This window comes from Oryctolagus cuniculus, chromosome 13 (genome assembly GCF_964237555.1).
Source record: "Oryctolagus cuniculus chromosome 13, mOryCun1.1, whole genome shotgun sequence".
Lineage (NCBI taxonomy): Eukaryota > Metazoa > Chordata > Mammalia > Lagomorpha > Leporidae > Oryctolagus > Oryctolagus cuniculus.
In genome coordinates, this window is record NC_091444.1 from 20,924,365 (window position 1) to 20,946,437 (window position 22,073).

General features: G+C 62.1%; 1 protein-coding gene across 2 annotated transcripts in view; it reads left to right on the forward strand.

Moving 5' to 3' along the window:
* Positions 1–598: 598 nt before the first annotated feature.
* MFSD4A (major facilitator superfamily domain containing 4A) overlaps positions 599–22,073 on the forward strand; it is a 28,938-nt gene continuing 7,463 nt past the window's right edge. Inside the window, exons 1-9 of one of the 2 annotated variants that reach the window (XM_070055186.1) lie at positions 599–898; positions 8,581–8,779; positions 9,318–9,578; positions 12,389–12,557; positions 12,834–12,949; positions 13,606–13,779; positions 15,488–15,635; positions 19,277–19,347; positions 20,714–20,834. In XM_070055186.1, coding sequence (XP_069911287.1) covers positions 669–898; positions 8,581–8,779; positions 9,318–9,578; positions 12,389–12,557; positions 12,834–12,949; positions 13,606–13,779; positions 15,488–15,635; positions 19,277–19,347; positions 20,714–20,834 — 1,489 coding nt within the window. In that variant the 5' untranslated portion in view covers positions 599–668. The remainder of the gene's footprint in view (positions 899–8,580; positions 8,780–9,317; positions 9,579–12,388; positions 12,558–12,833; positions 12,950–13,605; positions 13,780–15,487; positions 15,636–19,276; positions 19,348–20,713; positions 20,835–22,073) is intronic. The other variant, XM_002717559.5, reaches the window with a different exon arrangement.

Below are 22,073 nucleotides of genomic sequence, written 5' to 3' on the forward strand. Positions count from 1 at the left end.
CCTGGGCCCTGTCCCTGTCCAGGGAAGCGCGCCTGTTTCTTCCCGCGCAGGTCCAGAAGCCCGGCCTGGCCAGTGTCCAGGGCTTTCTGGACCAGCGGTGCTAATACAGGGCGCGCGGACTCCCTCCAGAATGAAACGTACACACGAGCCGTCCCCCTCTGGACCCAGCAAGCGGGCAGCACCAGCAGCCCTGGCGTCCCGCTGCGAGGCCCCTCCAACCCGCGCTGAAGGGGTGCGGGGTCCGCTTTCCCCCACCGCCGAAGCGCAGGGGTGTCTGGGTGGCGGGGGCTGCTCGGGGCCCTCCCGAACCCGGGCGAAGCGCTGGAGGATCCTGCCCTCCGGCCTCGGGCTGCCCGCCTGGATCCCTGGACTCCGAACGGGGCGCTCAGGCCTCTGCGTCCGGGGAAGGGACGCCGTATAAAGAGGCCAGAGGGGCTGCAGCGGTGGGAGTGGGTGGTCCCCGCAGCCGGGGAGAACGGGCGTGGGGGACCGGCAGGAGCGCGCGCCGCGCGAGGCGCGGGGTCCGAGCGCGCCCGCCGCCGGCCGGCCGAAGGCGGGGCCCCCGGCGTGCGGCCCCTCCCCGCCCCGCCCGCCGCGGCCTCCCCGCCCGGCCGGCCTCCCGCGGCGACGCGCGCTCGGCCCCGGGCTCGCTCCGAGCCGGCCGAGCCATGGGCTGCGACGGCCGCGTGTCGGGGCTGCTGCGCCGCAACCTGCAGCCCACCCTCACCTACTGGAGCGCCTTCTTCAGCTTCGGCCTGTGCCTCGCCTTCCTGGGGCCCACGCTGCTGGACCTGCGCTGCCAGACGCACAGTTCGCTGCCCCAGATCTCCTGGGTCTTCTTCTCCCAGCAGCTCTGCCTCCTGCTTGGCAGCGCCCTCGGAGGCGTCTTCAAGAGGACGTGAGTGTCGCTGCGGCCGGAGCTGCCCCCGCCCCCGCCCCCAGCCCCGATCGCCCCGGAAAGCCCTCTCTCTCGAGACCCCTGGGCGACTTCGGTATTATTCGTTCGTCTTCACCGCCCGGGGAGAGGATGATGGGGTGGGCGGAGGTGGTCAGGGACTGCGGTTCCCCGGTGGCCCCAGCCGGCACCAGGGGCGGACTTGGCCCAGAGGGGAGGGCGGCAGCAGGGCCGGGCGCCAGGGCTGGCCTGCGGCTTGACCCGGTGCCCAGGGCCCGGCCGCCGTCCGGGTTAGCTCCACATCAGCGGTCCAGGTGCCCGGAGGGAGTGGGGGCGGGGGGAGAGGGGCTGTGGGTTGTGTGGTCCTGCTCCCGAGGGAGCCAGGACACCCATTCCCGGACGGCCCCTGGAGGCAGAGCTCTTCTCCCTGGGAGCACACGAGACCTCACCAGTAGGGCAGCAGGAGAGTCTTAGGGTGTCGCAGCCAGAGCTTGGGGGGGGACTCCCACCTTGCCAGGAGCCCCTCCTGTTCCCCTGTTCCGGGCTCCCACCTCACCCCCACCCCCGCACTGCTCCAGCCTCTGCCCCAGGACAGGGCTCTGGCCCTCCCTGTGTGCACCCCAGAGATGCCCCCTTTGGATACCGTCCCAGAGCCTCCCTCTCCTGGCCCACACTGGGAGGACCACCTCCGCAGGGCCTTTCTGGAAAAGCTGCAGAATTCTCGCTGGGAAAGCAGGCGGGTGTGCAGGAGCAGATGCCTTGGAGCCAGAGGCTGCTGCTGCATGGTTTCCTTGGTCCCAGCGCCCAACCCAGGACTTTCCTAGATTGCATGGCCTCAAGCACACAGCTGGCCTGGGGGCAAAACCACAACTGGGCTCCTCCGGGGAAACCCCTGGAGTGGCCTTTCCATGCCCAGGGCGAGGGTTGGTATCCCATCCCCCCTGGAATCTGGCGCTGGTGGGGAGGCACACAGGTGTTGGTACAGATGCAGCCCCTTTAAGCTGCGGGAACACTCTCTATCGCCAAGCAGTTATCCCCCCTGGCCCCTGAGTCTCTTGTAAACCACAGGGTTCTCCTCTGTTTTCCGGGGTGTGCCAGGGGGTGCACCAGGGATCTTGGGCTTTGGTGCAGGGCTTGATGTACGGGGCATTCGGAAAATCTGTTTTATTTTAAAGGTTTATTTATTGAAAGTCACAGAGAGAGAGGGAGAGAGGTCTTTCATTTGCTGGTTCCCTCCCCAGATGCCCACAATAGCTGGGGCTGTGCCAAGCCAAAGCTGGGAGGCCGGAATTCCATCCGGGTCTCCTGCCTGGGTGGCAAGGACCCGGATGCTTGGGCCATCCTCCGCTGCTTTCCCAGGTGCGTTAGCAGGGATCTAGATCTAGAGCAGCCAGGACGTGCACTGGAGCTCTGATGTGGGATGCAGGCGTCACAGGCGGAGGCTTAACCTGCTGCGCCCCAACACGGGCCCCAGAACATCTTTTTAAAAAACCCAAGATCCGTTTGCCTAGAGGCTTAATTAGAAGTGAAGAAAAGGTATCTGTGAATATCAGACGTGTTTTTGTGTATTTGTTTTTAAAGTGGCTTGACTTCCCAAAGCTCCCTCACCTGGAACTTTTTAGGAACACGCGTGACGCAAAGAACAGGCAGGAGAATGAGGACAATTGGAAAGGCCAGCGTGGCAGGCCCGGCTGTGTGACACCCCTAACTGGCCCATCTCTTCCGGGGCAGTCCCGCATCTCCGAGGGGCTCCTTCCTTAACAGGGGGCTCTAAACGGACAGCAGAGAGAGGGGCCTGCAGTGGGAAGCCGGCTTCTTGGTGTTCTGCCTGTACTGCCCAACTCGTCTCCTCAGCAGTGTGGTTGGCTCCATTGCATGGGAAAGCGGAGGCCCAAAGAGACCAAGGCACTTGCCCCATTTCACACCACTGCTAAGAGGCCTGGCTGGGAGTCGAACCTGGGCCTTTGTCTGTAGAAGCAGGTGCTCAGGCCACGCCCTCTTGGGCTATTTAATGAATCATCAGCCTCCAGCCGCAGCCGGGCCGAGATGAGCCTCCTCTGCTGGCTGTGGCCACTCCCGCGAAGGCAGTGCCGGGACCTTGGGGTGGGAGCGGAGGAGAAGGCAGGTCCTGCCAGTGCTTCAGGTTTAAAGTCTGAGCCTCGGTCCTGCCACCCCAAAACAGAATGTCCCCAAGAGCCTTTCCTTGGGTGACGTGCCAAGCGGACTTCCACGAGCCTCCCACCACCCAGCTCACTGTCGCAGAGGGGCAGCTCTCATCACAGCCCCTGGCTCCTCCCAACAAACAGAACCTCCACCAGCCCTGAAAGCTACCCCTCCACCCCATAGGCCCGCATCTCAGAATGCTACAGCTCGCAAGGGTGGGCTGTCCAGCATTAGTGCTCCCCGGCCAGCACACCAGGCTGTGACTTGTAAGTGGGTGCTGCATCCACAAATCTTCAAGGGCCAGCTGTTGCGGGGGAGTGGGGAGCGTGGGGGAGGCGCCGAACTACAGGGAGGGGAGGAGAGTCAGGCAGAGTCCCCGGCTGCAGGGGTCCTGCCCAGGTCCTGCCTAGCCTATGCTGAGGGCTCCTGGCTTACAGCGGCTTCAGGAGGCCCCCATCGAGATAGAGCAGGCCCTGGAGGGGCTGCGCGTGGAGAACCGGGGGCCTGAGAGTGGGTGATAATGAAGGACTTGAGCCCTCACTGCCTGGGCCAGCACCAGCCCCTCCCCCATCCTCCACCCCACCTTCTAGCACAGACTGAGGGGTCTTGAGAGGGGGCTGGGAGGCAGGGAGGGGGTGCCAGAGTATGGCCAGAAGCAAACCTCCCTTAGGAAAATCTTGCCTACCACGAGGAGGAAATGGTTCAGGGGAAAGAGAGCCAAGTGCCTGTGGCTGGCAGAATGGATGCTGTGTGCTTTATCAAGGAAGGGGCACTCAGACAAAAGGTCAGGGCTTTTCCTGGTACCCGGGGACCTGTCTAACCACCCTGAACAGTTGCCCCTTATCTCGGAGGCATCAGGGCAGAGAGATGCCTTTGAGAGCTTTTCCTGCCTTGGCCAGCCCCCTCCCCACCTCTCCCATATGCAACCTCAGGCTCGCTGAGGTCCAGTGTCTGCCTGTTCACTCTCTCTTAGATTCCCTCTAGTCTGCAAGCCTTGCCCAGCCCCAACTCCGGTGTGACTCCCTCGTCCTCACTGGATCAGATCCAGTCCTGCGTATTCCTGCCCCCACCACCCTCAGACCTGCTCCCCAAGGTGCTGGCCCCTGCAGGCCCTGGAACACAATACACGCCCAGTCTTCGCTCCGAGCGGGGCTCTGGTCTGTCTCCCAGAAAGCATCTGTCTTTGCCCCCAGGAGCCGGTTGCCTTTCAGCCCGTGCCAGAAGCCTGCTGGGAGTCTCACAGCAGACAGGGCCCTTGTTTGAAAGGCCCCCTCTCAACCTGATTACGTCGGAGCTGACATCTGCATAACAGGAGCGAGCTGGGCATGCCGGGATCCAGGAGGGGTGTTCCAGTCCACAGACTGCAGGCTCAGCCAACACCTAGGGTGCTGTCTCTGGGTGCTCATGGGGACAAGATCACGCTCAGGGTGCAGCCCCAGCCTCATTCTGACAAGTGGTCTCACCCCAGACCAGGATCTCCCCAAAGACAGGCTCGTCTGCTCCCCCGCTCTGTGTCAGAGTGGAGGGCGCGAAGGCCCGAGTTAGAAGGGGCATCCTCTCCGCAGCCTCCCTGGTCTAGGCCACCCCGTGCCCATCAGCCTGGGAACTGAGTTCGGAATGCCACGCTCTCCTAGCTCACAGGGGCTGCCTGTCCCTTTGGGGGTGGCTGAGAGCTGGGGACACCTCTATGTCTTCCGCATGGAGGAAGATTTTCGGTGTCTCTCTCCCCATCTCTGGTTCTTCTGGGAAAGTGATCCTCCAGGCTGGGCAGCCAGGGAAGAGGGAGGGTCATTCTGAGCACTCCTGCTGGGCAGAGGGACCCCTGAGGCCCCTGGTGGGTACTGTGGGTGAGACCTCAGCATTCTCCCCAGCCCTGTAGGACCGGAGACAGCTGTTTGGAGCCAGGCAGTCTCTCCTCTTTTCACAGAAGCAGGTGCCCCAGGCAGGACTAGGTCAAGGTGATCACGTGTCTGTCTGGGTGAGGCCGCGTACCAGGGCTGGCAGGGCTGGTGGGGCTGGGCATGGGAGAGGGGGCACAAGGTCACATAGCAAAGGTGGCTGGGCAGGCACCTCCAGCAGAGCACCCCTCCCCATTTGTACCTCCTCTGTGGAGTCATTGAGAAGCACCTTGGTCATTTCTCGGCCATTTTAACATGGACAACTAGACTTCCTCGGCTGTGCCTGGCTGTCCCCTGGCCCCAGGGGAGACTTCCTCTAGGTGGACTGAGTTACCAGGGAGGGAAGATCAAGGCCACGCTCTGCTGGCCCTTGTCAAGTCCAAAGACACAGGATCCTGGCTCAGTTCTGCTCTGCTTCCTGCCTTGTCTAGGGGACAGGACTTTCGGGTCCTTGTTGCCACTCTAGTCGGGATGCTACAGGTGGACATCACTGGGCAGCCTCTCAGGGCCACCCCTCCCCAAGCCCTGCCACAGAAATAGAGGCTGACAGGGCCAGGAGACGCAGGAGCCGACCCTGTCTCTGCACTCTTGCTGCTGGGCACAGCTCTCAGGGACCAGCACTGCTCTTGCAGAAGCCCAGGGCCGGCAGGGAGTGGGTGAGCAGGGAGGGGGAGCTGCAGGTGGCCAGGGGGCATCAGTGAGTGGGCTAAGGAGGCTCCAGTGTCACACCGCACTGTCTCCCCAGCAGGCAGAGCTTGCTGTGCCCACCCCCCCCCCTTTTTTTGTTAGCTCAGAGGGGCTACGCGCAGTGGCTGACCCTGTGCCACAATGCTGAGCAGTGGCAGAGGCAGACCTGCAGCCCGGTCTTCAGATTCCAACTCACTCTCCATCCTCCAAGCCAGATGCCTGGGACACAATCAGTCTGTCATTCTCCTCACCCACAGTCCTGGAAGGGCCCTTGACCAGGCTGTTTTCAACGGGCCAGAAGCTCATTTCCGTCTGGCTCTAGGCTGCACCTGCGGCTTCCTGGTTGGGGCAGCAGCACACCGTTCCAGACACACTTGTTCCTGCTGGTTTTTGAATGCCCAGGCGCAACCCCACGGAAGTGATCAGAGAGGGCGGGCGGCCTGGGACCCCCGTGCAAGGTCTCCTGTTTCACAGATTCCCCAAGTCCCAGGATTGCGTTCCCACTCCCCTGGCTCAGCCCTCCTGCCCTCAGCTGGACGGCACCAAGCCCCAGTGATGGCCCAGGCTGGCAGGAGAGGCCGGAGGTGTGGGATTCCCAGGCCTGGTCCCCGGCAGCCTCTCCTTTCTGTCTGGTTTTCTCTCCTCTCTCCTGCCTGTCTCTGGGCCCTGTGAGTGTCTTGTGCCGTTTTCAAGAATGACAAGGAGGGGAGGGCATGGCTGGGGTCGAGGGGAAGCTCCCACCCCCAGCCTGGTGGCCAGCGCCCCGCCCCTTCCCTCTTCCTGAGGCTCTGTTGTTCCTGGCCACTGCCCCGCAGTTGCTCTTTATCTCTGTCATCCCCATCAGATAATGTCCCGGCAAGCTCCAGTCCCTCTCCCCAGGCCTTCCTGTGTGGGGGGTGAGGCGGGCCTCCTGGGTGCTCTTCCAACTGCTTCCGGTGGTGCCAGGCTGCGGCGGATGCCGGATGCCGAACGCCGTGGGAAGCTTGCAGGGAGCCCACGGCCAGTCGTAATCACGCCTCTAGAGCCGAGCGACACCAGCAGAGGGGCCGTCAGCCGGGCGCCGTGGCTGCCTACCCTTGCCATTCCAGGCTCTGTGAATGTGGCCTCAGGCTTTCTGCTGGTGCCCCCTCTCCAGCCTGGCTGGGTCCCTGGCCCAGCACCATCCTGTTTACACACACACACACACACACACGGAGTCCTCCACGGACAGGCAGCGTGGCACAACCAGCGTGGCATCGGAAGACCTGGGTTGGAGTCCAGGCTCTGGCGGCTTCTTCGCCTTCCTCAGCCTGGCGTTACTCCTGGGGCGAACAGCATGGGCAGACAGATCTCCCTCTCTGCGTTGTCATTTGCGGTGAGCAAATGCCCACGCTTCCTGTGTGACTACCGTGCTAGCTGCTGCCCAGCGTCTCCGTGTACTGGGGCTGCTGACATCACACCGCCTCTGTGTGCTGCCTGTCCACAGAGGAGTGCACTCGTGTGTGTGTGCAAAGCCTGGTGCTGGGCCACGGACCCAGGAGGTGCACCCTTCCCGCTGAACCTTGCTCCCGGACTTGGAGGCTTCACCCAGGCAACAATGAGAACGCGTTCGTTCTTCCAGAGAGTGTTTGCACCTGGCTTGGGGGAATCCCCACTTTGCTGCCAGGTGGTGAGTGAGGGCGTGGCTTTGTCTGTGTCCTGGTCTCAGCCGGGATAGTGGAAGGCACAGTATGGGGCCACGCAGGAGGCTGCCTGGTCTGTCTTGTTGAGGGAAAGGAAGAGGGGGAGACTCCGAGAGAGGTCTGGTCTGACGTTTGCATGAAGCCGTGAGCATTGCCTCCCACTGTGCTGAGTGCCAGGGAGGAGACAAGTGAGACGCACACCGCAGGGAGCCAGGAGCGTCCCAGGGCAGGTGGCAGAAGCAGGGGCAGCCAGCGCTGGGGACCGTCAGAGTGGGGACTCCAGAGAGAGTCTGAGGGTAGAGAGGGACTGGGCAGCACCCCCAGCCTCCCCGCCTCCCCAGCTTGCTTTCCTCCCACTCTGAGTTCTGAGCAATCTCCCCTACAGATTAGCCTGGAACAGAAAAGAGAAAAAGCCAACAGCTGCTAAGTGCCCAGGGCCCCGTCTTTCCGCTGGGCTGCAGCTCAGACGGCTCTTCCTGCCTCCACCACCCAGCTCTCCAGCCAGCAGCCAGCCTGAGGCCGCCCCGGGTGGGGGTGGGGGTTCTCTGCCTTTTCAGGAAGTGAGAAAGCCCCCCCAGCACTTTCAGAATCTTCCAGAATCTTCTTGCTGCCCAGTCTCACCCCCCTCTCCCAACACACACACATTAGCCTTTCAAACTGGTCCCCAAGATACAATCTCGTTCTTTCTCTGCAAATCTGGCGGAATGTCCCGAAAGACCTTGACAAAGCCTTAGATGCATCATTCATTCATGGGCTCATTCATTCATTCACTTGTGAGGGACCGGCTCTCAGTCGCGGCTCGGCGGGGAGAGCCTCCGGGTTCCCAGCTCCCTCCAGACACCTGCCAGGCGCAGAACCGGTGACCTCTGCCTACTGCAGGGATCACCAAGCTGCCCAGGTGCCCCTGGGCTGCGGAGGGCACCCTGGAGGGCAAGAGATCTGGGTGCAGCCGGGACCCAGCTCCAGTTGCAGGCACCCAGCCCTGTTCTGGGCAGGTGCTCAGAGCAGCCGTCCTGAGACAGGAGTGTTTTTGCACACGATTGTTTGGAAGCAAACAAGGCAAGGTTTAAGCAGCTCAAACAGAAGTGGTTAGGCCGCCTGTGTGCCACATGCCGCAGCATCTTGAGCGCTCACAGCCACCCTGGAGTGGTGCTGCTGGGTCACTTCCCCTTCTGCCAGAGGGTGGGACCTCCCGGAGTGAGTGGAGGGTGGGAGGGAGGGGTGGCCCCTTAGCAGGCCCTGGGCTCGCCGCTGACCCCGGCCCTCTCCCGCTCAGCCTGGCCCAGTCCCTATGGGCTCTCTTCACCTCCACTCTGGTCATCTCGCTGGTGTTTGCCGTCATCCCCCTCTGCCGCGATGTCAAGGTGCTGGCCTTGGTCATGGCGCTGGCTGGCCTCGCCATGGGCTGCATCGACACCGTGGCCAACATGCAGCTGGTGCGGATGTACCAGAAGGACTCGGCCGTCTTCCTCCAGGTGAGCCAGCCAGCGGGCCGGGGCCGGGGATGGGCAGAGCCTGGGAGCTCCCTGGGCCCATCCAACCCCTGCCAGCCCCAGAGTCCTCCCCACTGGGCCAGGACGGTGCCAGCAGGGGGAACCCACATGACTCAGGCCCTAGGACGGGGAGATGGCCCCTGCCTGCACTGCGGGGAAAGTCCCTTGTAACTAGGGGAGTGGTGAGGAGGGTGGGCTTGCTGTCCCCGTCTACACCCTTGCCGCCTTCCCTCCATCACCTGGGGCTCCTGTCCAGCCCTCCCCTGTGTGGGGCCCCTTCCCTTTGGGTCGTTTGCCAGTGGATGCTAACTTGGGGAACAGCCCCAGTGGGGGGTTCAATTGGGGAAAGAGGAGACAGAGGGGGTGTTTGGTCACTGTCATCCAGGGTGCCTCAGCTCTCTGCCCTGTAGTGCTCCCCACTCTGGGGCCAGGCAGGGGCTCCCGGAGGGAACACACACTGGGTGGAAGTCTGGGCTGCGGCTTCTTGGGCCTGGAGACAGCCGCACCCCCACTTTGCCAGGTGCTGCATTTCTTCGTGGGCTTTGGCGCTCTGCTGAGCCCCCTCATCGCTGACCCCTTCCTGTCTGAAGCCAGCTGCCTGCCCGCCAATGGCACGGTCAATGCCACCTCCAGAAGCCACCTGTTCCACGCTGCCAGAGTCCTGGGCCAGCACCACGCTGGGGTCCAGCCGCGGCCCAACCATACACTCCCAGGGCTGCCCCTGAAGGATGGGGCCGGCACCCGCGTGTCCTATGCCTTCTGGATCATGGCCCTCATCAATGTGAGTGTCCCTGGGGGGGCTGGGGGAGGGCTCGTGCCCGTTCACACCTCCAGTCCACCTCTACCAGCAGGGGCTCTGCAGATGCTGCGACATGTGTTTGGGCCACGGTGTATAAAGTAGACCCCAGGACAGAGCCCGGCAGATGTTAAGGTCTTCTCCAGGGACCTCCATCACTGCCCGGAGCTCTTGTGGAGCCTGGGGGGGTAGATGAGATGCCCCGCCACAAGGAGCTCCTCTGGCCAAGGCAGCCTGTGGTGAGGGCAGAGCAGAGAGACCCCCCCCCCCCACCAGTGGCCGGGTCAGCCTGGCCAGCTCTGCGTGCTCTGCAGTCCGAGGCAGGCTTCCCTCCTTAGCCCCCCTGCAGCCAGAGGCCCAGGTGGGGAGACCCACCAGTCTGCTCCCTGCCGGGCCTGGGAAGCATTTGGGCAGCACCAGAGTGCCTGCCTCCTGGCTGGGGGCAGGGAGTATCCCTGGAGGCTGATGGCCTGGCTGAGGGGTGGAGACGCCAGTTGCTCATCACCCCAGCTTAGGGCCTCCCTGCTCCAGGCAGACTTGCTGGGCAGGACAGCAGGTACATCCTGAGTGAAACACCATGCATGCGTGCGTGCGTGCGTGTGCGTATGCGTGTGTGAGCCGCACGCCAGTTGTCATGCCATCCCCGGCTCGAGGTGCTGATCGGGGGCTCCAGTGAGGCTGCGCCGGGCTGGGCAGCCGACGCCGGCGCAGACCTGCTGGCTGTGCTGGAGTCTTCACTGGGGGCCACTGCTCCAGCCCTTTCTGCCCAGGCCCGTCCATTGTTTGGGGGAACAAGCACTCTGGGCCTGTGCCTTCCACGGACGACCTGGGAAGGGCAGGAGCCCTGTTTGCAGAACGGGAGGCTGCGACTGCACGGCCAGGAAGCCGGAAGGGCCGGCTTAATCCCGAGGTGTGTCTCCTGCCCCGAGAAATGCAGACTCCACGGAGGCACTTTGTTTGCTGCAGGATTTCCGGGCTTTTTCCATTGGTTTGCGCCTGAAAATAAACAGTGCGGTGCAGAGACGATGGGGAGGTGCGTGCCCACGGGCACACTCCTGCTGGCACACATGCTCCCCCCCCCATCTGTCACTCTCGATGTCTAAATGTGCTCCTGCCTGCATCGCCAGCCAATCCTGGGAAGTCTTCCCCACCGCCCCTCCCTGGAAAGTCCCTCCTCCGCGGGCTCGGCCTCTGTCGCAGCTGTTTCCCCTTGGCCTTCACCCCGGCTGTGCCTGTTTCCCCACCTCGCGGAAGAGGGACGGCTGGGTCTCCCCCAGCAAGCCCTGGAGCTCCCTTAGGGCAAGGGCTGTCTCTTCCAAGGATTTGCGGCTTTCCTACTGCCAGGAGCTGGCTCTGACCTTGACTTATTTTTGAGTGTGCAGCAAGGCTCCCCAGGTCACCGCTGGGAGGTGCCAGTCTCTGTGTAGGGGGTGTGTTTTGACTTTCACACTGGTGGAAGAACTTGGGAAATGCCCGGTGAGCCAGCCTGCCTCCTGGGGAGGGGACAGGGCTCCAGGGGTTGGCGCAGCTCTGGGCGGGTGAGGGCTGTGAGCGGGGAGGAGCCCTGGGCTGGCTGCACCCACCACCCTGGGGAGCCCGCAGCTGGCTGGGTGCTTGGATTTCCAGGGCCCGAGGGAGCCGGGCTGGAGTCGCAGCAGGGCAGCAGCCCCAGGCAGGGAGAAGGGCTCTGCCAGGCTGTTTAGACCGCAGCTGGGGCACCTGCGGGAGGCGCTGAGGCCTCGCCAGGCAACCTCGGAAGCAGGGGACGCGTCCCACTGCTCTGGGGAGCCCAGGGAAAGCCTAACTGAATGCGGGGCGGGCCCGTGGGTTGCTTGGAAACATGCACTTTGCATGGAAAGAGGCCAGGCCTGGGTTGTCTGTTCAGAGCTGTGGCCCCTCCTGGGACACACACCACCCAGCAGCCCCAGAGGCACTGCACAGGGCAGTAGCCCAGGCCCTGCCCCCTGGGTGCAGCCCAAACACTTCTGCTCTCTGCACCTCACGGGTCCTTTCCACGTCCAACAGGATGTAACTGAGGGACAGCTTGCCCTTTTTTTTTTTTTTTTTTTTTTTTTTTAGATTTATTTATTTGAAAGTCACAGTTGCAAAGAGAGGGAGAGAGATCTTCCACCCGCTGGTTCACTCCCTAGATGGCCACGATAGCCGGCACTGGGCCAGGTCAAAGCCAGGAACCACGAGTTTCATCCGGGTCTCCCACATGCCTTTCCAGGGTGCATCAGCAGGGAGCTGGATCAGAAGTGGAGCAGCCAGGATGCGAACCAGTGCCCATATGGGATGCCGGCATTGCAGGCAGTGGTTCTACCTGCTACGCCACAGCTCTAAGCCCCAGTGCCTGCTTTGAGCCTCAGTGGCTTCATCTGGAAAATGGGGATGCTACCCCCCCCACTTTCTAACGCTGTGATGGACTGAAGTAGAGCTGCTGCCTAGGCGTCACGGGCCCTGCCAGCCCGCAGGCAGGAGGCGCAGGTCCCCAGGTCTATTCAGGCCGTGAGGAATGAGGTTGCCCCCAGCACCCTCATGGGCCAGCGAGGCCTAGAGTCCAAGCTCCACTCAGTCTTTTCTGGGAAATGGGTGTGACCGAGATGAGCCAGCAGCCAGCCATGTCAGGGGCCTGGCTCGGTGGTGGGGGGCGGCGCTGGGGTGGGCAGCCTTGGAAAAGAGCCATCTTCTCCTGGGGCTGTGCAGCTGTGCCGTGTGCCATGCGGCCACGTGCAGTGCGGGCGGCGGGCGGGGCGTGGGGAGGAGAGCCTGACCCTCTGCCCTGCCCCCCCCAGCTGCCAGTGCCCATGGCTGTGCTGTTCCTGCTGTCCAAGGAGCGGCTGCTGACCTGCTGCCCCCAGAGGACGCCGCTGCTACTGAGTGCAGACGAGCTGGCCCTGGAGACACAGCCCCCCGAGAAGGAAGACGCCTCCTCCCTGCCCCGCAAGAACCAGCCACACCCAGGTGGGGGCTCTGACGACCTTTCTCACCCCTCGCCCAGAGAGGGTGAGCCCAGATCCCAGGTGGTAGCAGTTAGGAGAAAACCTTGGCCGTGGCGGACTCTGGGGCCGGGAGATGGCCCGGCTGCCTCCCCGGTTCTGCCCACGCCTGCGTGTGCCTCTGTGGGCCGAGGTCCCTCCAGGCCCGCCCCAGGCACAAAGCAAGAGGAGGCGGAGGAGGCCGCAGGTGGTCTCCCCTCCGCCCCGCCCCTGCCAGCCCCGCCCCTTCCTGTCTCCCCAGGGCACGAGAGCCTGTTCAGCTGCTGCCAGCGCAAGAATTGCAGAGGAGCCCCATACTCCTTCTTCGCCATCCACATCACGGCCGCCCTGGTCCTGTTCATGACGGATGGGATGACGGTGAGCCTGTGGGGACCGGGGCGGCCTCCCGTCCGGGGTGCACCCAGGCTCCCTAGAGACCACCTGTGGGCCTTGTTTTGGTGAGCTCGCCGGGCAGGGGCTGCCGGCAATGCACTGCAAAGCTGGCCGCAGCCACGGGCAGCTCATTCCTCGAATGACCTCTGCTGCCCTGTTTATTGCCGCCTTCTAGAAGTCTCTTAGGGTTAGATTGGGACAGGCCCAAATAGCTGATGGATTAACTGGCTGCCCCGTGCGGGACCCAGAGCGTGAGCCCTTAAAGAACCTCCGCGACCCCGGGCAGGACTCGTGACACCACTGGGTGACTTCCAACGCTCAGTGTGCCCTTGGGCAGCTCGCTGCTCTCTGCTCGCTCAGCTGTGAAATGAGATGCTTGTGCACACCTCATGTTTTTCACTGGGGAGCAGTGCCCGTGTGGCCAGGCGCTCCCGGGGTCCCCAGCACTTCCCTGCCAAGCTCGGCCTCTGCAGGTGCAGTCTGTAAGCTGGGGCGCCCCAGTCGCTGTCCTCAGCTCAGCCCCGGGCTCTGCATCACCAGCCAGGCCTCCCTCGGCGCTTGCCTGCCCCGGCCTGGGCCTCCCGGGGAGGTTGCGGCCTGGCTGGGCTGCAGGCGCTCAGCAGGGCCTGCTCTCTCCACAGGGGGAGTATTCTGCCTTTGTGTACAGCTATGCCGTGGAGAAGCCGCTGTCCGTAGGACACAAGGTGGCCGGCTACCTCCCCAGTCTCTTCTGGGGTTTCATTACCCTAGGCCGGCTCATCTCCATCCCGGTCTCCTCGAGAGTGAAGCCCGCCACCATGGTGTTCATCAATGTGGTGAGTAGCAGGTGGCCGCCGTCTCTGCTCCTGGCCGTGTGCTCAGGACTGGACCCTGCCAGCCGGGAGAGGAGGAAGGGACAACCTGCGTGCCCCTGGGAGCCTCCCTGCCCGTCTGGGTCTCCCGTTTTATACCCATGGAAGCAGAAAAAGCCGGGGCCGGGGCCCCGTGTGACACAGCCTCCTGCTGGTAGCCCGCAGAGAGCCAGGGAAGCAGGGCTGGCCTCTGTCCCCACCCTGCTTACTGTGGTGCCCAGCTGACCAAGGCCTTCTGGTCAGTGGAGGCCAGGGAGCCCCCAGCCTTGAGTCAGTCACCCCTACCCCAGGCTGGGGCCAGTTTGCATTTTGTAGCTCTTCTATGTGATTTTTTAAAAGTTTATTTATTTATTTATTTGAAAGGTAGAGTTACAGAGAGCCAGAGAGAGAGAGAGAGAGAGAAAGAGGTGTCTTCCATCCGCTGGTTCACTCCCCAGATGGCCACAATGGCCAGAGCTACGCCAATCCGAAGCCAGGAGCCAGGAGCTTCTAGGTCTCCCACTTGGGTACAGGGGCCCAAAGACTTGGGCCATCTTCTGCTTTCCCAGGCCATAGCAGAGAGCTGGACTGGAAGTGGAGCAGCCGGGACTTGAACCGGCGCCCATATGGGATGCTGGCACTGCAGGCGGAGGCTTTACCCACTATGCCACAGCGCCAGCCGCTTCTATGTGATTTTTAAGAAAGACACTTATTTATCAGAAAGGCGGAAGCGGCAGAGACAGCTCTTCCACGCACTGGTTCACTCTGCACATGGCCACAGCAAAGCCAGGAGCCGGGAACTCCAGCCAGGTCCGTCCAAGCACTTAGCGCCTGAGCAGTAGCAGGAAGCTGGAATGGGGAGCAGAGCTAGGACTCGAACCCCGGGCTCCCAGAAGTGGTGCCTGAACCATGAGGCCAAGCGCCTGCCCTAGCGTGGCTTTGGTAACTGGTGCTGTGCTGCAGATAGGAAGCTCGGATGGGGTCAGCTTCAGGTGCCCACTGCTGTAAAGCACAGGTCGGCTCACGCCTGGCCCTCTGATGCCACTCTCCTCCTGCCTGCATTTCTCCCCAGGTGTGTTTTGCATAGAAATCACTGTGGACACAAAAACATTTTTAGAAAACTTAGAAATGGGGTTAAAAAACTATGCCCATGCAACTGAACCAGGAAGGTTCCTGGGCCCAGCAGCCCGTGGTAGTGGTCTGGCCGCACGGCCCGTGGGAAGTAAAGCCCCGGGGGGGAGGGGCACGCTGGCCGCCGTGGCGCTGACCCTCCCTGGGAACTTGGCTTGGTGCCCCAGAGGGCAGGGACCCTGCAGCCACCCCTCTCCTGCTGTCTGAGGGCTTCCTCCCTGTCACTCTGCCCCAGTGGGCTCGGGGCGTTTAGTGGGGGAAGGGCGATGGGTGCTCATCCCCCCGCCCTCCATGGTCAGCAGGGCCAAAAGAGCTGATGACGCGGATGGACCCTGGGGACAGGCAGTGTTACACCTCCAACCGCTGCTGCTGGTGTGGCAGCTCCCACCAGGAGCGTTGTCATTCCCACCTTGTCCACAGGGTGGCGCGCCGGTCACAGCGGCGCCAGCGCGGACGCGCCAGGGCCGGGGAGGAGCTGCGGGGGTTCCTTGGCTCCAGGGACGCGCAGTTTCTCCCCACTTCCCTACCCCGGTTCTCACGCCCCCCGCCTCCGCGCCGACAGGTCGGCGTGCTGGTGACATTCCTGTTCCTGCTGATCTGCTCCTACGACGTCCTCTTCCTGTTCCTGGGGACGGCCAGCCTGGGCCTGTTCCTCAGTAGCACCTTCCCCAGCATGCTGGCCTACACCGAGGACATCCTCCAGTACACGGGTGAGTGGCCGCGCCTCGCGCCCCGCGCCTCCCTCCCGCAGAGCCCGCCGCGCCCCGCGCCTCCCTCCCGCAGAGCCCGCCGCGCCCCGCGCCTCCCTTCCGCAGAGCTGAGTGCTCCCGCCGGCCCTGGCCGGGAGCAGGTGCACCTGCAGCACTCGCTCTGCTCCACGTGGCTGGCCCCACTCAACATCACACCCGTGTCGTTCCCCACAGAGAAGTCTGTGGAGCTGCAGCTGGCGTGAGAAAGGCATTTTACAGTGGCCGGCTGCAGTGCCTCAGCCAAGCTTGCCTTGCGTGGCAACTGTTGTAGGGAGCACACAGGCTTAGAAAGATGCCTGGCGTGGGCGTCAGAAATCTCTCTCTCATCCGTTCTCCCTGCCCTTCCCCGGCCCTCCCCAGTGCACACGCCAAAGCTCTTCTTTATAATGAGTTCATTAAAAATAATTATGTTTTGAACACTTAACATTACTCTTAGAAGTAACCGGAGTCTCCCTAGAGGTTGGAAAACCAGCATTAAGATGAGTGATTTTTTTTTTCTTCACAAGTGCAGGATATTGGTGTCTACAGAGGTTAGAACAATTACAGCTATACCTGACTCCGCTTCCCACAGTCACAGCACACAAGAAGAGCCTGGATCACTGGGAAAAAACGGGGAGGGGGGTGAAGCATTGTGGCACAGTGGGTTAAGCTGCCACCTGCGATGCCAGCATCCCATATGGGCGCCTGTTCAAGTCCGGCTGCTCCACTTCTGATCCAATTCCTGCTAATGAACCTGAGAAAGCAGTAAAGATGGCCCAAGTGCTTGGGCCCCTGCACCCACATGGGAGACCCAGATTAAGCTCCTGGCTCCCAGCTTCAGTTTGGCCCAGACTAAGCCATCGTAGTCGTCTTCCATCTGTTGGTTCATTCCCCAAATGGCCGCAACGGCCAGAGCTGAGCCAATTTAAAGCCAGGAGCTTCTTCCGGGTGTCCCACATGGGCAGGGGCCCAAGGACTTGGGCCATCTTCCACTGCTTTCCCAGGCCATTAGTGGGGAGCTGGAACGGAAGTGGAGCAGCTGGGGCTTGAACCGGTGCCCATATGGGATGCTGGCACTGCAGGCGAAGGCTTAACCCACTACACCACAGCGGCGGCCCCGGCGTTCATTTTCAAGATGGAAAGATTTTATTATAAAAGCAGTATGTTCCCTACAAAAATCTCAAGTAACAGAGTGTGTTTTTGAAGCAGTGAGAGTGGCTGAAAATAACCCTCCTGGTTCCTTCCCGGATTCCTTCTGCGCATATGCGTACGTTCTGAAATCCAAATGAGAGCAGGCTGGCCTCCGCCAGCTGTCTATCCGTGATTTAGAAGGAAAGCATCCATGTGCTCCGATGAGTGGAAGAATCCAGTGTCCCCACATTTGCCTCTGGTCCTGTGTGCGGGGAGGGGTCTCAGGGCACACCTGGTAGTTCTGTTGGAGGAGGCGTGGCTCTGAGGAGGTGCTGGCCTGGGCAGAGCGAGCCTGGCCAGGCATCAGGCAGCCCTTCCAGCTGACCGAGCACCCATCTTTTCTGCTGCCCACAGCAGCCCAGCCCCTCCCCGCTGCCAGCCCCCCACCCCGGGAGCAGTGACGTCATGAGAGGATGTTGCGGTCTCTGCTGCCCCCTCCTCTGCCCCTCTTGGCGTCCCCGCCCGAGGCCAGGCCTGCCTGCAGCCTCACTGACCTGTTTGGACCGGGGAGCACGGTCTCCTCGCCCTCCTAAGCCAGCTGGCTCCACCTGGAGCTCTCATCACGAATCCCAGTGGGCCTCACCTCTGGGCCCACTGCCTGCACACACACACACACACACACACACACACCCGCTGCTGCGGCCGGGTGCTGCCAGCTCCCACCTTCTCTCCCCAGCCCTCCCTCTCCCTGTCGTTCCTTTGGGCGCATGGTCAGCCTCTGGCTGCGACGCCCTTGCTGTCTCTCCCACCCCTTGCTCTGCCCGCTTGGCCTGCCCTCCCCACCCCTCCAGGAAGCCCACAGGAGCGGTGTGCCCCAGCGACATCATGCCCGGCCCTGGTGTCTGATGCATCTCCAGGCTCCGTGCCTGTGGTTTCTGCCTCCACTAGGGCGCGGGCCTGGGTTTTGAAGTCGTCCACAGCCCTGAGTGTCCCCCGACGTCCCCACCCACTGGTTTTATGACCTTCTATCATCTCATTTTCTTCCCAAGTCTCGATTTTCTCACCTGTAAAATGGGGGTGAAAATGCTATTTTTGTTTTTAGGATTATTCTATGCTTTAGAGAAAACAAACTCTTGGCAGTGCAGCTGCTCAGAATCCTCGGCGTATTTTTAAAATTTTTATTTATTTGAGAGACACAGCTCCCATCAGCTGATTCACTCCACAGATGGGTGCAGATGCAGGGGTGGGGGGGCGAAGCCAGGCGTCCGGACCTCAGTCCGGGTCTCCCAGTTCCTTCCGTCACCCTTGCCTCCCGGGCTGCACACGAGCAGGACACTGGGTCAGGAGCTGAGGCTGGGAGTCTCCCAGGCACTGTGACGTGGAATGCGGGCCAGCAGACCCGGACACCTGACACTCCTCCGGGTTTGGGGCACAGGAGTAGAAGACCTGGACCTCTGGCAATGACCAGTGCCGGATCCAGAGAGGCCTGAAGGGGGAGGGGGCGTGAGCTGGCTCAGGGGCTGGAGGCCAAGGAAAGGGGGAGGCAGGTAGGGCCAGGAACAGAGATGGTGTGGACAGAAGGCAAAGGAAAGAGCTGGGGGAGCCTGCTGCCCGCGTGACGTGACTTTTATTCAGAAACGCTCCAGTGCCTGCCATGTGTCCCCACTGTGCCACCGCCAACCACACGCCAGTGTGCTGCAGGCCTGGGTGGCTCCTGGCAGGCGGGGAGGCAGGCGGCAGGTGGGGTAGGAGCACACGGAAGCCACGAATCCCAGCTTAGGGGCTGCAGAAGAGACGCTGATGGAAATGTTAGGACCCAGAGGTGCATGGGAGTCTGCCCGACCAGCAGGAGCGAGGGGAGGGGTGGGCTGGCCAGGGTCCTGGGGAGAATCTGGCTGCATCACGAGCAGACGGAGAGCTGGGCCTGGCAGTCACAGGGTCCACAGGCAGGAGTGGGAGCGTGTGAGTGGGGGGCTGGCCTGGCAGTTACCGCACCGGTGACCTGGCCCGGGTCATCCCAGAATCCACATAGGGACCCCAGGAGGAGCTGGTGCGAGGCCCACTGGACAGGGAGAGGCTGGCGACTTCGTCCACGGTCACGTGGCTGGCAGGTGACACAGCGGGGCTTGGAAGCCAAGTCTGACTGGAGCTTGGGCTCGGCATGGCCTTCAGGTACATCAGAGGAGCCTGGCTCCCCTGTGCCAGACCAGGGCCCGCAGATACGAGGAAGGTTCTGGAAAGGCAGGTGGTGACCAGCTTGGAAAGGCCCTGAAGGCCAGGCGACTGCAGACAGGGGTGAGCCAGTGAAAGTTCCAGAACAAAGGGCCCTAACGATGCGGGACCAAAAGCATCCCAAGGGAGATACAGGCGAAGGGCTGAGCAAGCTTTGGAATCCAAAGGCCTGCCAGATGGCCGTCCCTCTTGCGAGATTTCCCACGGCAACACGGGTACCGACAGCTCACTTACCCACTGAGCCCTTCTCTCTCTGTTAGGCTGTGCCACCACCGTGCTGGTGACAGGGGCAGGAATCGGCGAGATGGCCCTGCAGATGCTGGTGGGATCGGTAAGTGGGGGACTCCGGGCATGGGGGGCAGGTGGGCGCCCACCCCGAGCAGGTGAGAAGCTGCAGCTGGCCCCTTCCTGGGTCTGCAGGGCCAGTGGGGCCCCACCCAGCTGCTGGTACCTGTTTCCGCTGTGGGGCCTGGGGACGAGAACAGACACGTGGAAAAGTCCAGAGCGAACGCGAGCCAAGGCTGGGAGCGGGGCCAGGGGGCCGTGGGAATGGCGCAGGGCTCGCAGAGATCGCGGTGGTTGGGGCGGCAGTCGGGGCTCCCTTCCCACCCTGCTCACTCCCACGCCACCTCTCACTGCCCAGGGGCCCGCTGCCCGCCCACCTCCCACCCCTACCAGGGCAACACAACCAACCACGTGTCGCTTGTCCACCAGAACACGGACATCTGTGTTCTTGAGCACTTGTGTAGAGAGGAGTCCCTGGGACACAGGGGAGCAGGAGCGGGGGATGGGGGGTGTGTGGCTACTTGCCCTGGGTCAGCCACACTTCTAGTGACAGGCAGAGAGTGACACACCCGGGCCCCCTCTCCAGAGTCCCCTTCATCCGTCACCACACTGCCGCCTGTCCTGCCCAGCATGTGACGTAGTGTCTGGGATTCGCTTCAGTGTCCTCTAGGACAGGAAGCAGATGGCTCCCGATGAAACTGGTGCTAATTCCTGACGGGTGCCGGGCCTGTGGACGTGCCGCGTGCTGCTTTTCTAAGGCCTTAGCTAATATTTTGTCTTCATTTTTATTAGAAAGGTGAGAGACGGAAGTGGAGAGGAAGATCTTCCAGCCACTGGCTCAATGCCCACATCAGCTAGGGCTGGGCCAGGCCAGGGTGAGGAGCCTGGAATTCAATCCGGGTCTCCCACGTGGGTGGCAGGGAGCCAAGTACCTGAGCCCTCACTGGTGCCTCCTGGGGTGCACGTTAGCAGGACGCGGCATCAGCAGAGCCAGGACTCAAACCCAGGCGCTCAGATCCAGGGCAAGGGGGTGTCCTAAGTGGCATCTTAACCACGGTGCCAAATAACAGCCACTCCGTGTGCTGCTCTGACGTTGTCCTGCGTCCTCATCATATACGTGGAAGGACAAAAAAATGGTATCTTCTGCCAAGTTCCAGTTGGGCCTTACGGGTCCAGAGACACCTCGTATGGCTGGCCTGTCAGTGGTGATGGGGAAATTCTCAGAAGGTTCCAGGACACAGAGCTGGAAAGAACTAAGGAGGTGGTGAGGCAGGCCAGGTGCTCCCTCCTCTGCATGCGTCTCCCCACTGGGGATTGGAGCTGACTTGCCCAAGAACCCGGCCGCGCCTCCCGGCACCCTCCCGGCGCCCCTCCTGCTGCTGTGTCAGCGCCCGCGTCTTGCCCCTCCACAGATATTCCAGGCCCAGGGCAGCTACAGCTTCCTGGTGTGCGGCGTGATCTTTGGCTGCCTGGCTTTCACCTTCTACATCTTGCTGCTGTTTTTCCACAGGATACACCCTGCACTCTCATCAGGTACGCGAAGGCTCGGGGGAGGCTGGGGCAGAAGCTGTGGGCCACAGCAGGCCAAAAACGCCATTCCGTTGCAAGCAGAATGCACGGAAATGTTTATTTTTCTACAGCTTCCTCCTCCCCTCTTCCTGCTTTCCGTGCAATTGTTTAAGCCGGACTCCGAGGCAGGCGGGCGCAGGGCAGACGGCTGACTCAGGGTTTCTCTGTCAGCAGCGGGGCGTGGATTGTGAACTTGGCTTCCTGCGTCCCACCACGCCACGGAGCTGTGGGCCAGCGATCTCTTCCCAGCCTATCCCCGGCACTGCAAGGCAGAGCCTGCCTCCTGGACTGGAACTCTGCCCAGCGGCCTAATTGGCCATCCCTTCTGCAGTTCAGGGTTTTGACTCGAGTCCAGATCTTTTTCCAAAAGCAGCTCTTCAGGCCAAGTGGCAAAGAAAGCAGAGCCGTCTCCTGAGAACACGGTCTCTCCTGGAGACCCCAGGCCGGGGGGCTGGACATGCAGCCAGTTCTCAGAAGGTACCCGGGCAGAAACACGCTGAGACCGGAGGGGCAAGTGTCCACAGGCTCGAGCTCTCTGGAGCAGGTGGACATGAGCACACCTCTCTCCACACTCAGTACAATGGCTGAGCCGAGCCTCCGAGAAGGCAGGTCCCAGGGGTTGTCAGGCCCAGCCCTGGGCACAGGGCTTCACTTGAGATTCATATTCAGTTAGTATTTGCTGAACAGCCTGTAAGTACCACTTACTCGGTTCTTTAAAAAAAAAAAAAATTTGAAAGAGTTACACAGGCAAAGCTGAGAGGTCGTCCATCCAGTGGTTTACTCCCTAACTGGCTGCAAGGGCCGGAGCTGTGCTGACCTGAAGCCAGGAGTCAGGAGCTACTCCCAGGTCTCCCACGCAGGTGCAGGGACTCAAGGACTTGGGCCATCTTCCACTGCCTTCCCAGGCCATAGTGAGACCTGGATGGGAAGTGGAGCAGCTGGGACTCAAACCGGTGCCCATATGGGATGCAGGCACTGCAGGTGGCGGCTTAACCCGCTACGCCACAGCACCGGCCCCAATTGGTTCTTTATTCGTGAGAGACAGTTACACATCCCCCAGGCCCCAGACCCCAGAGGGCCAGAACCGGTAGGTGTGACTTCACTTTGCTCCTCCGTGAGCCAAAGAAAGGCAGGGAAGCAAGGACAAGCACAGCGATGCGTGGCGGCTGCTACTCACCCTGGGTTGGGCTTTTTCTTTCCTAG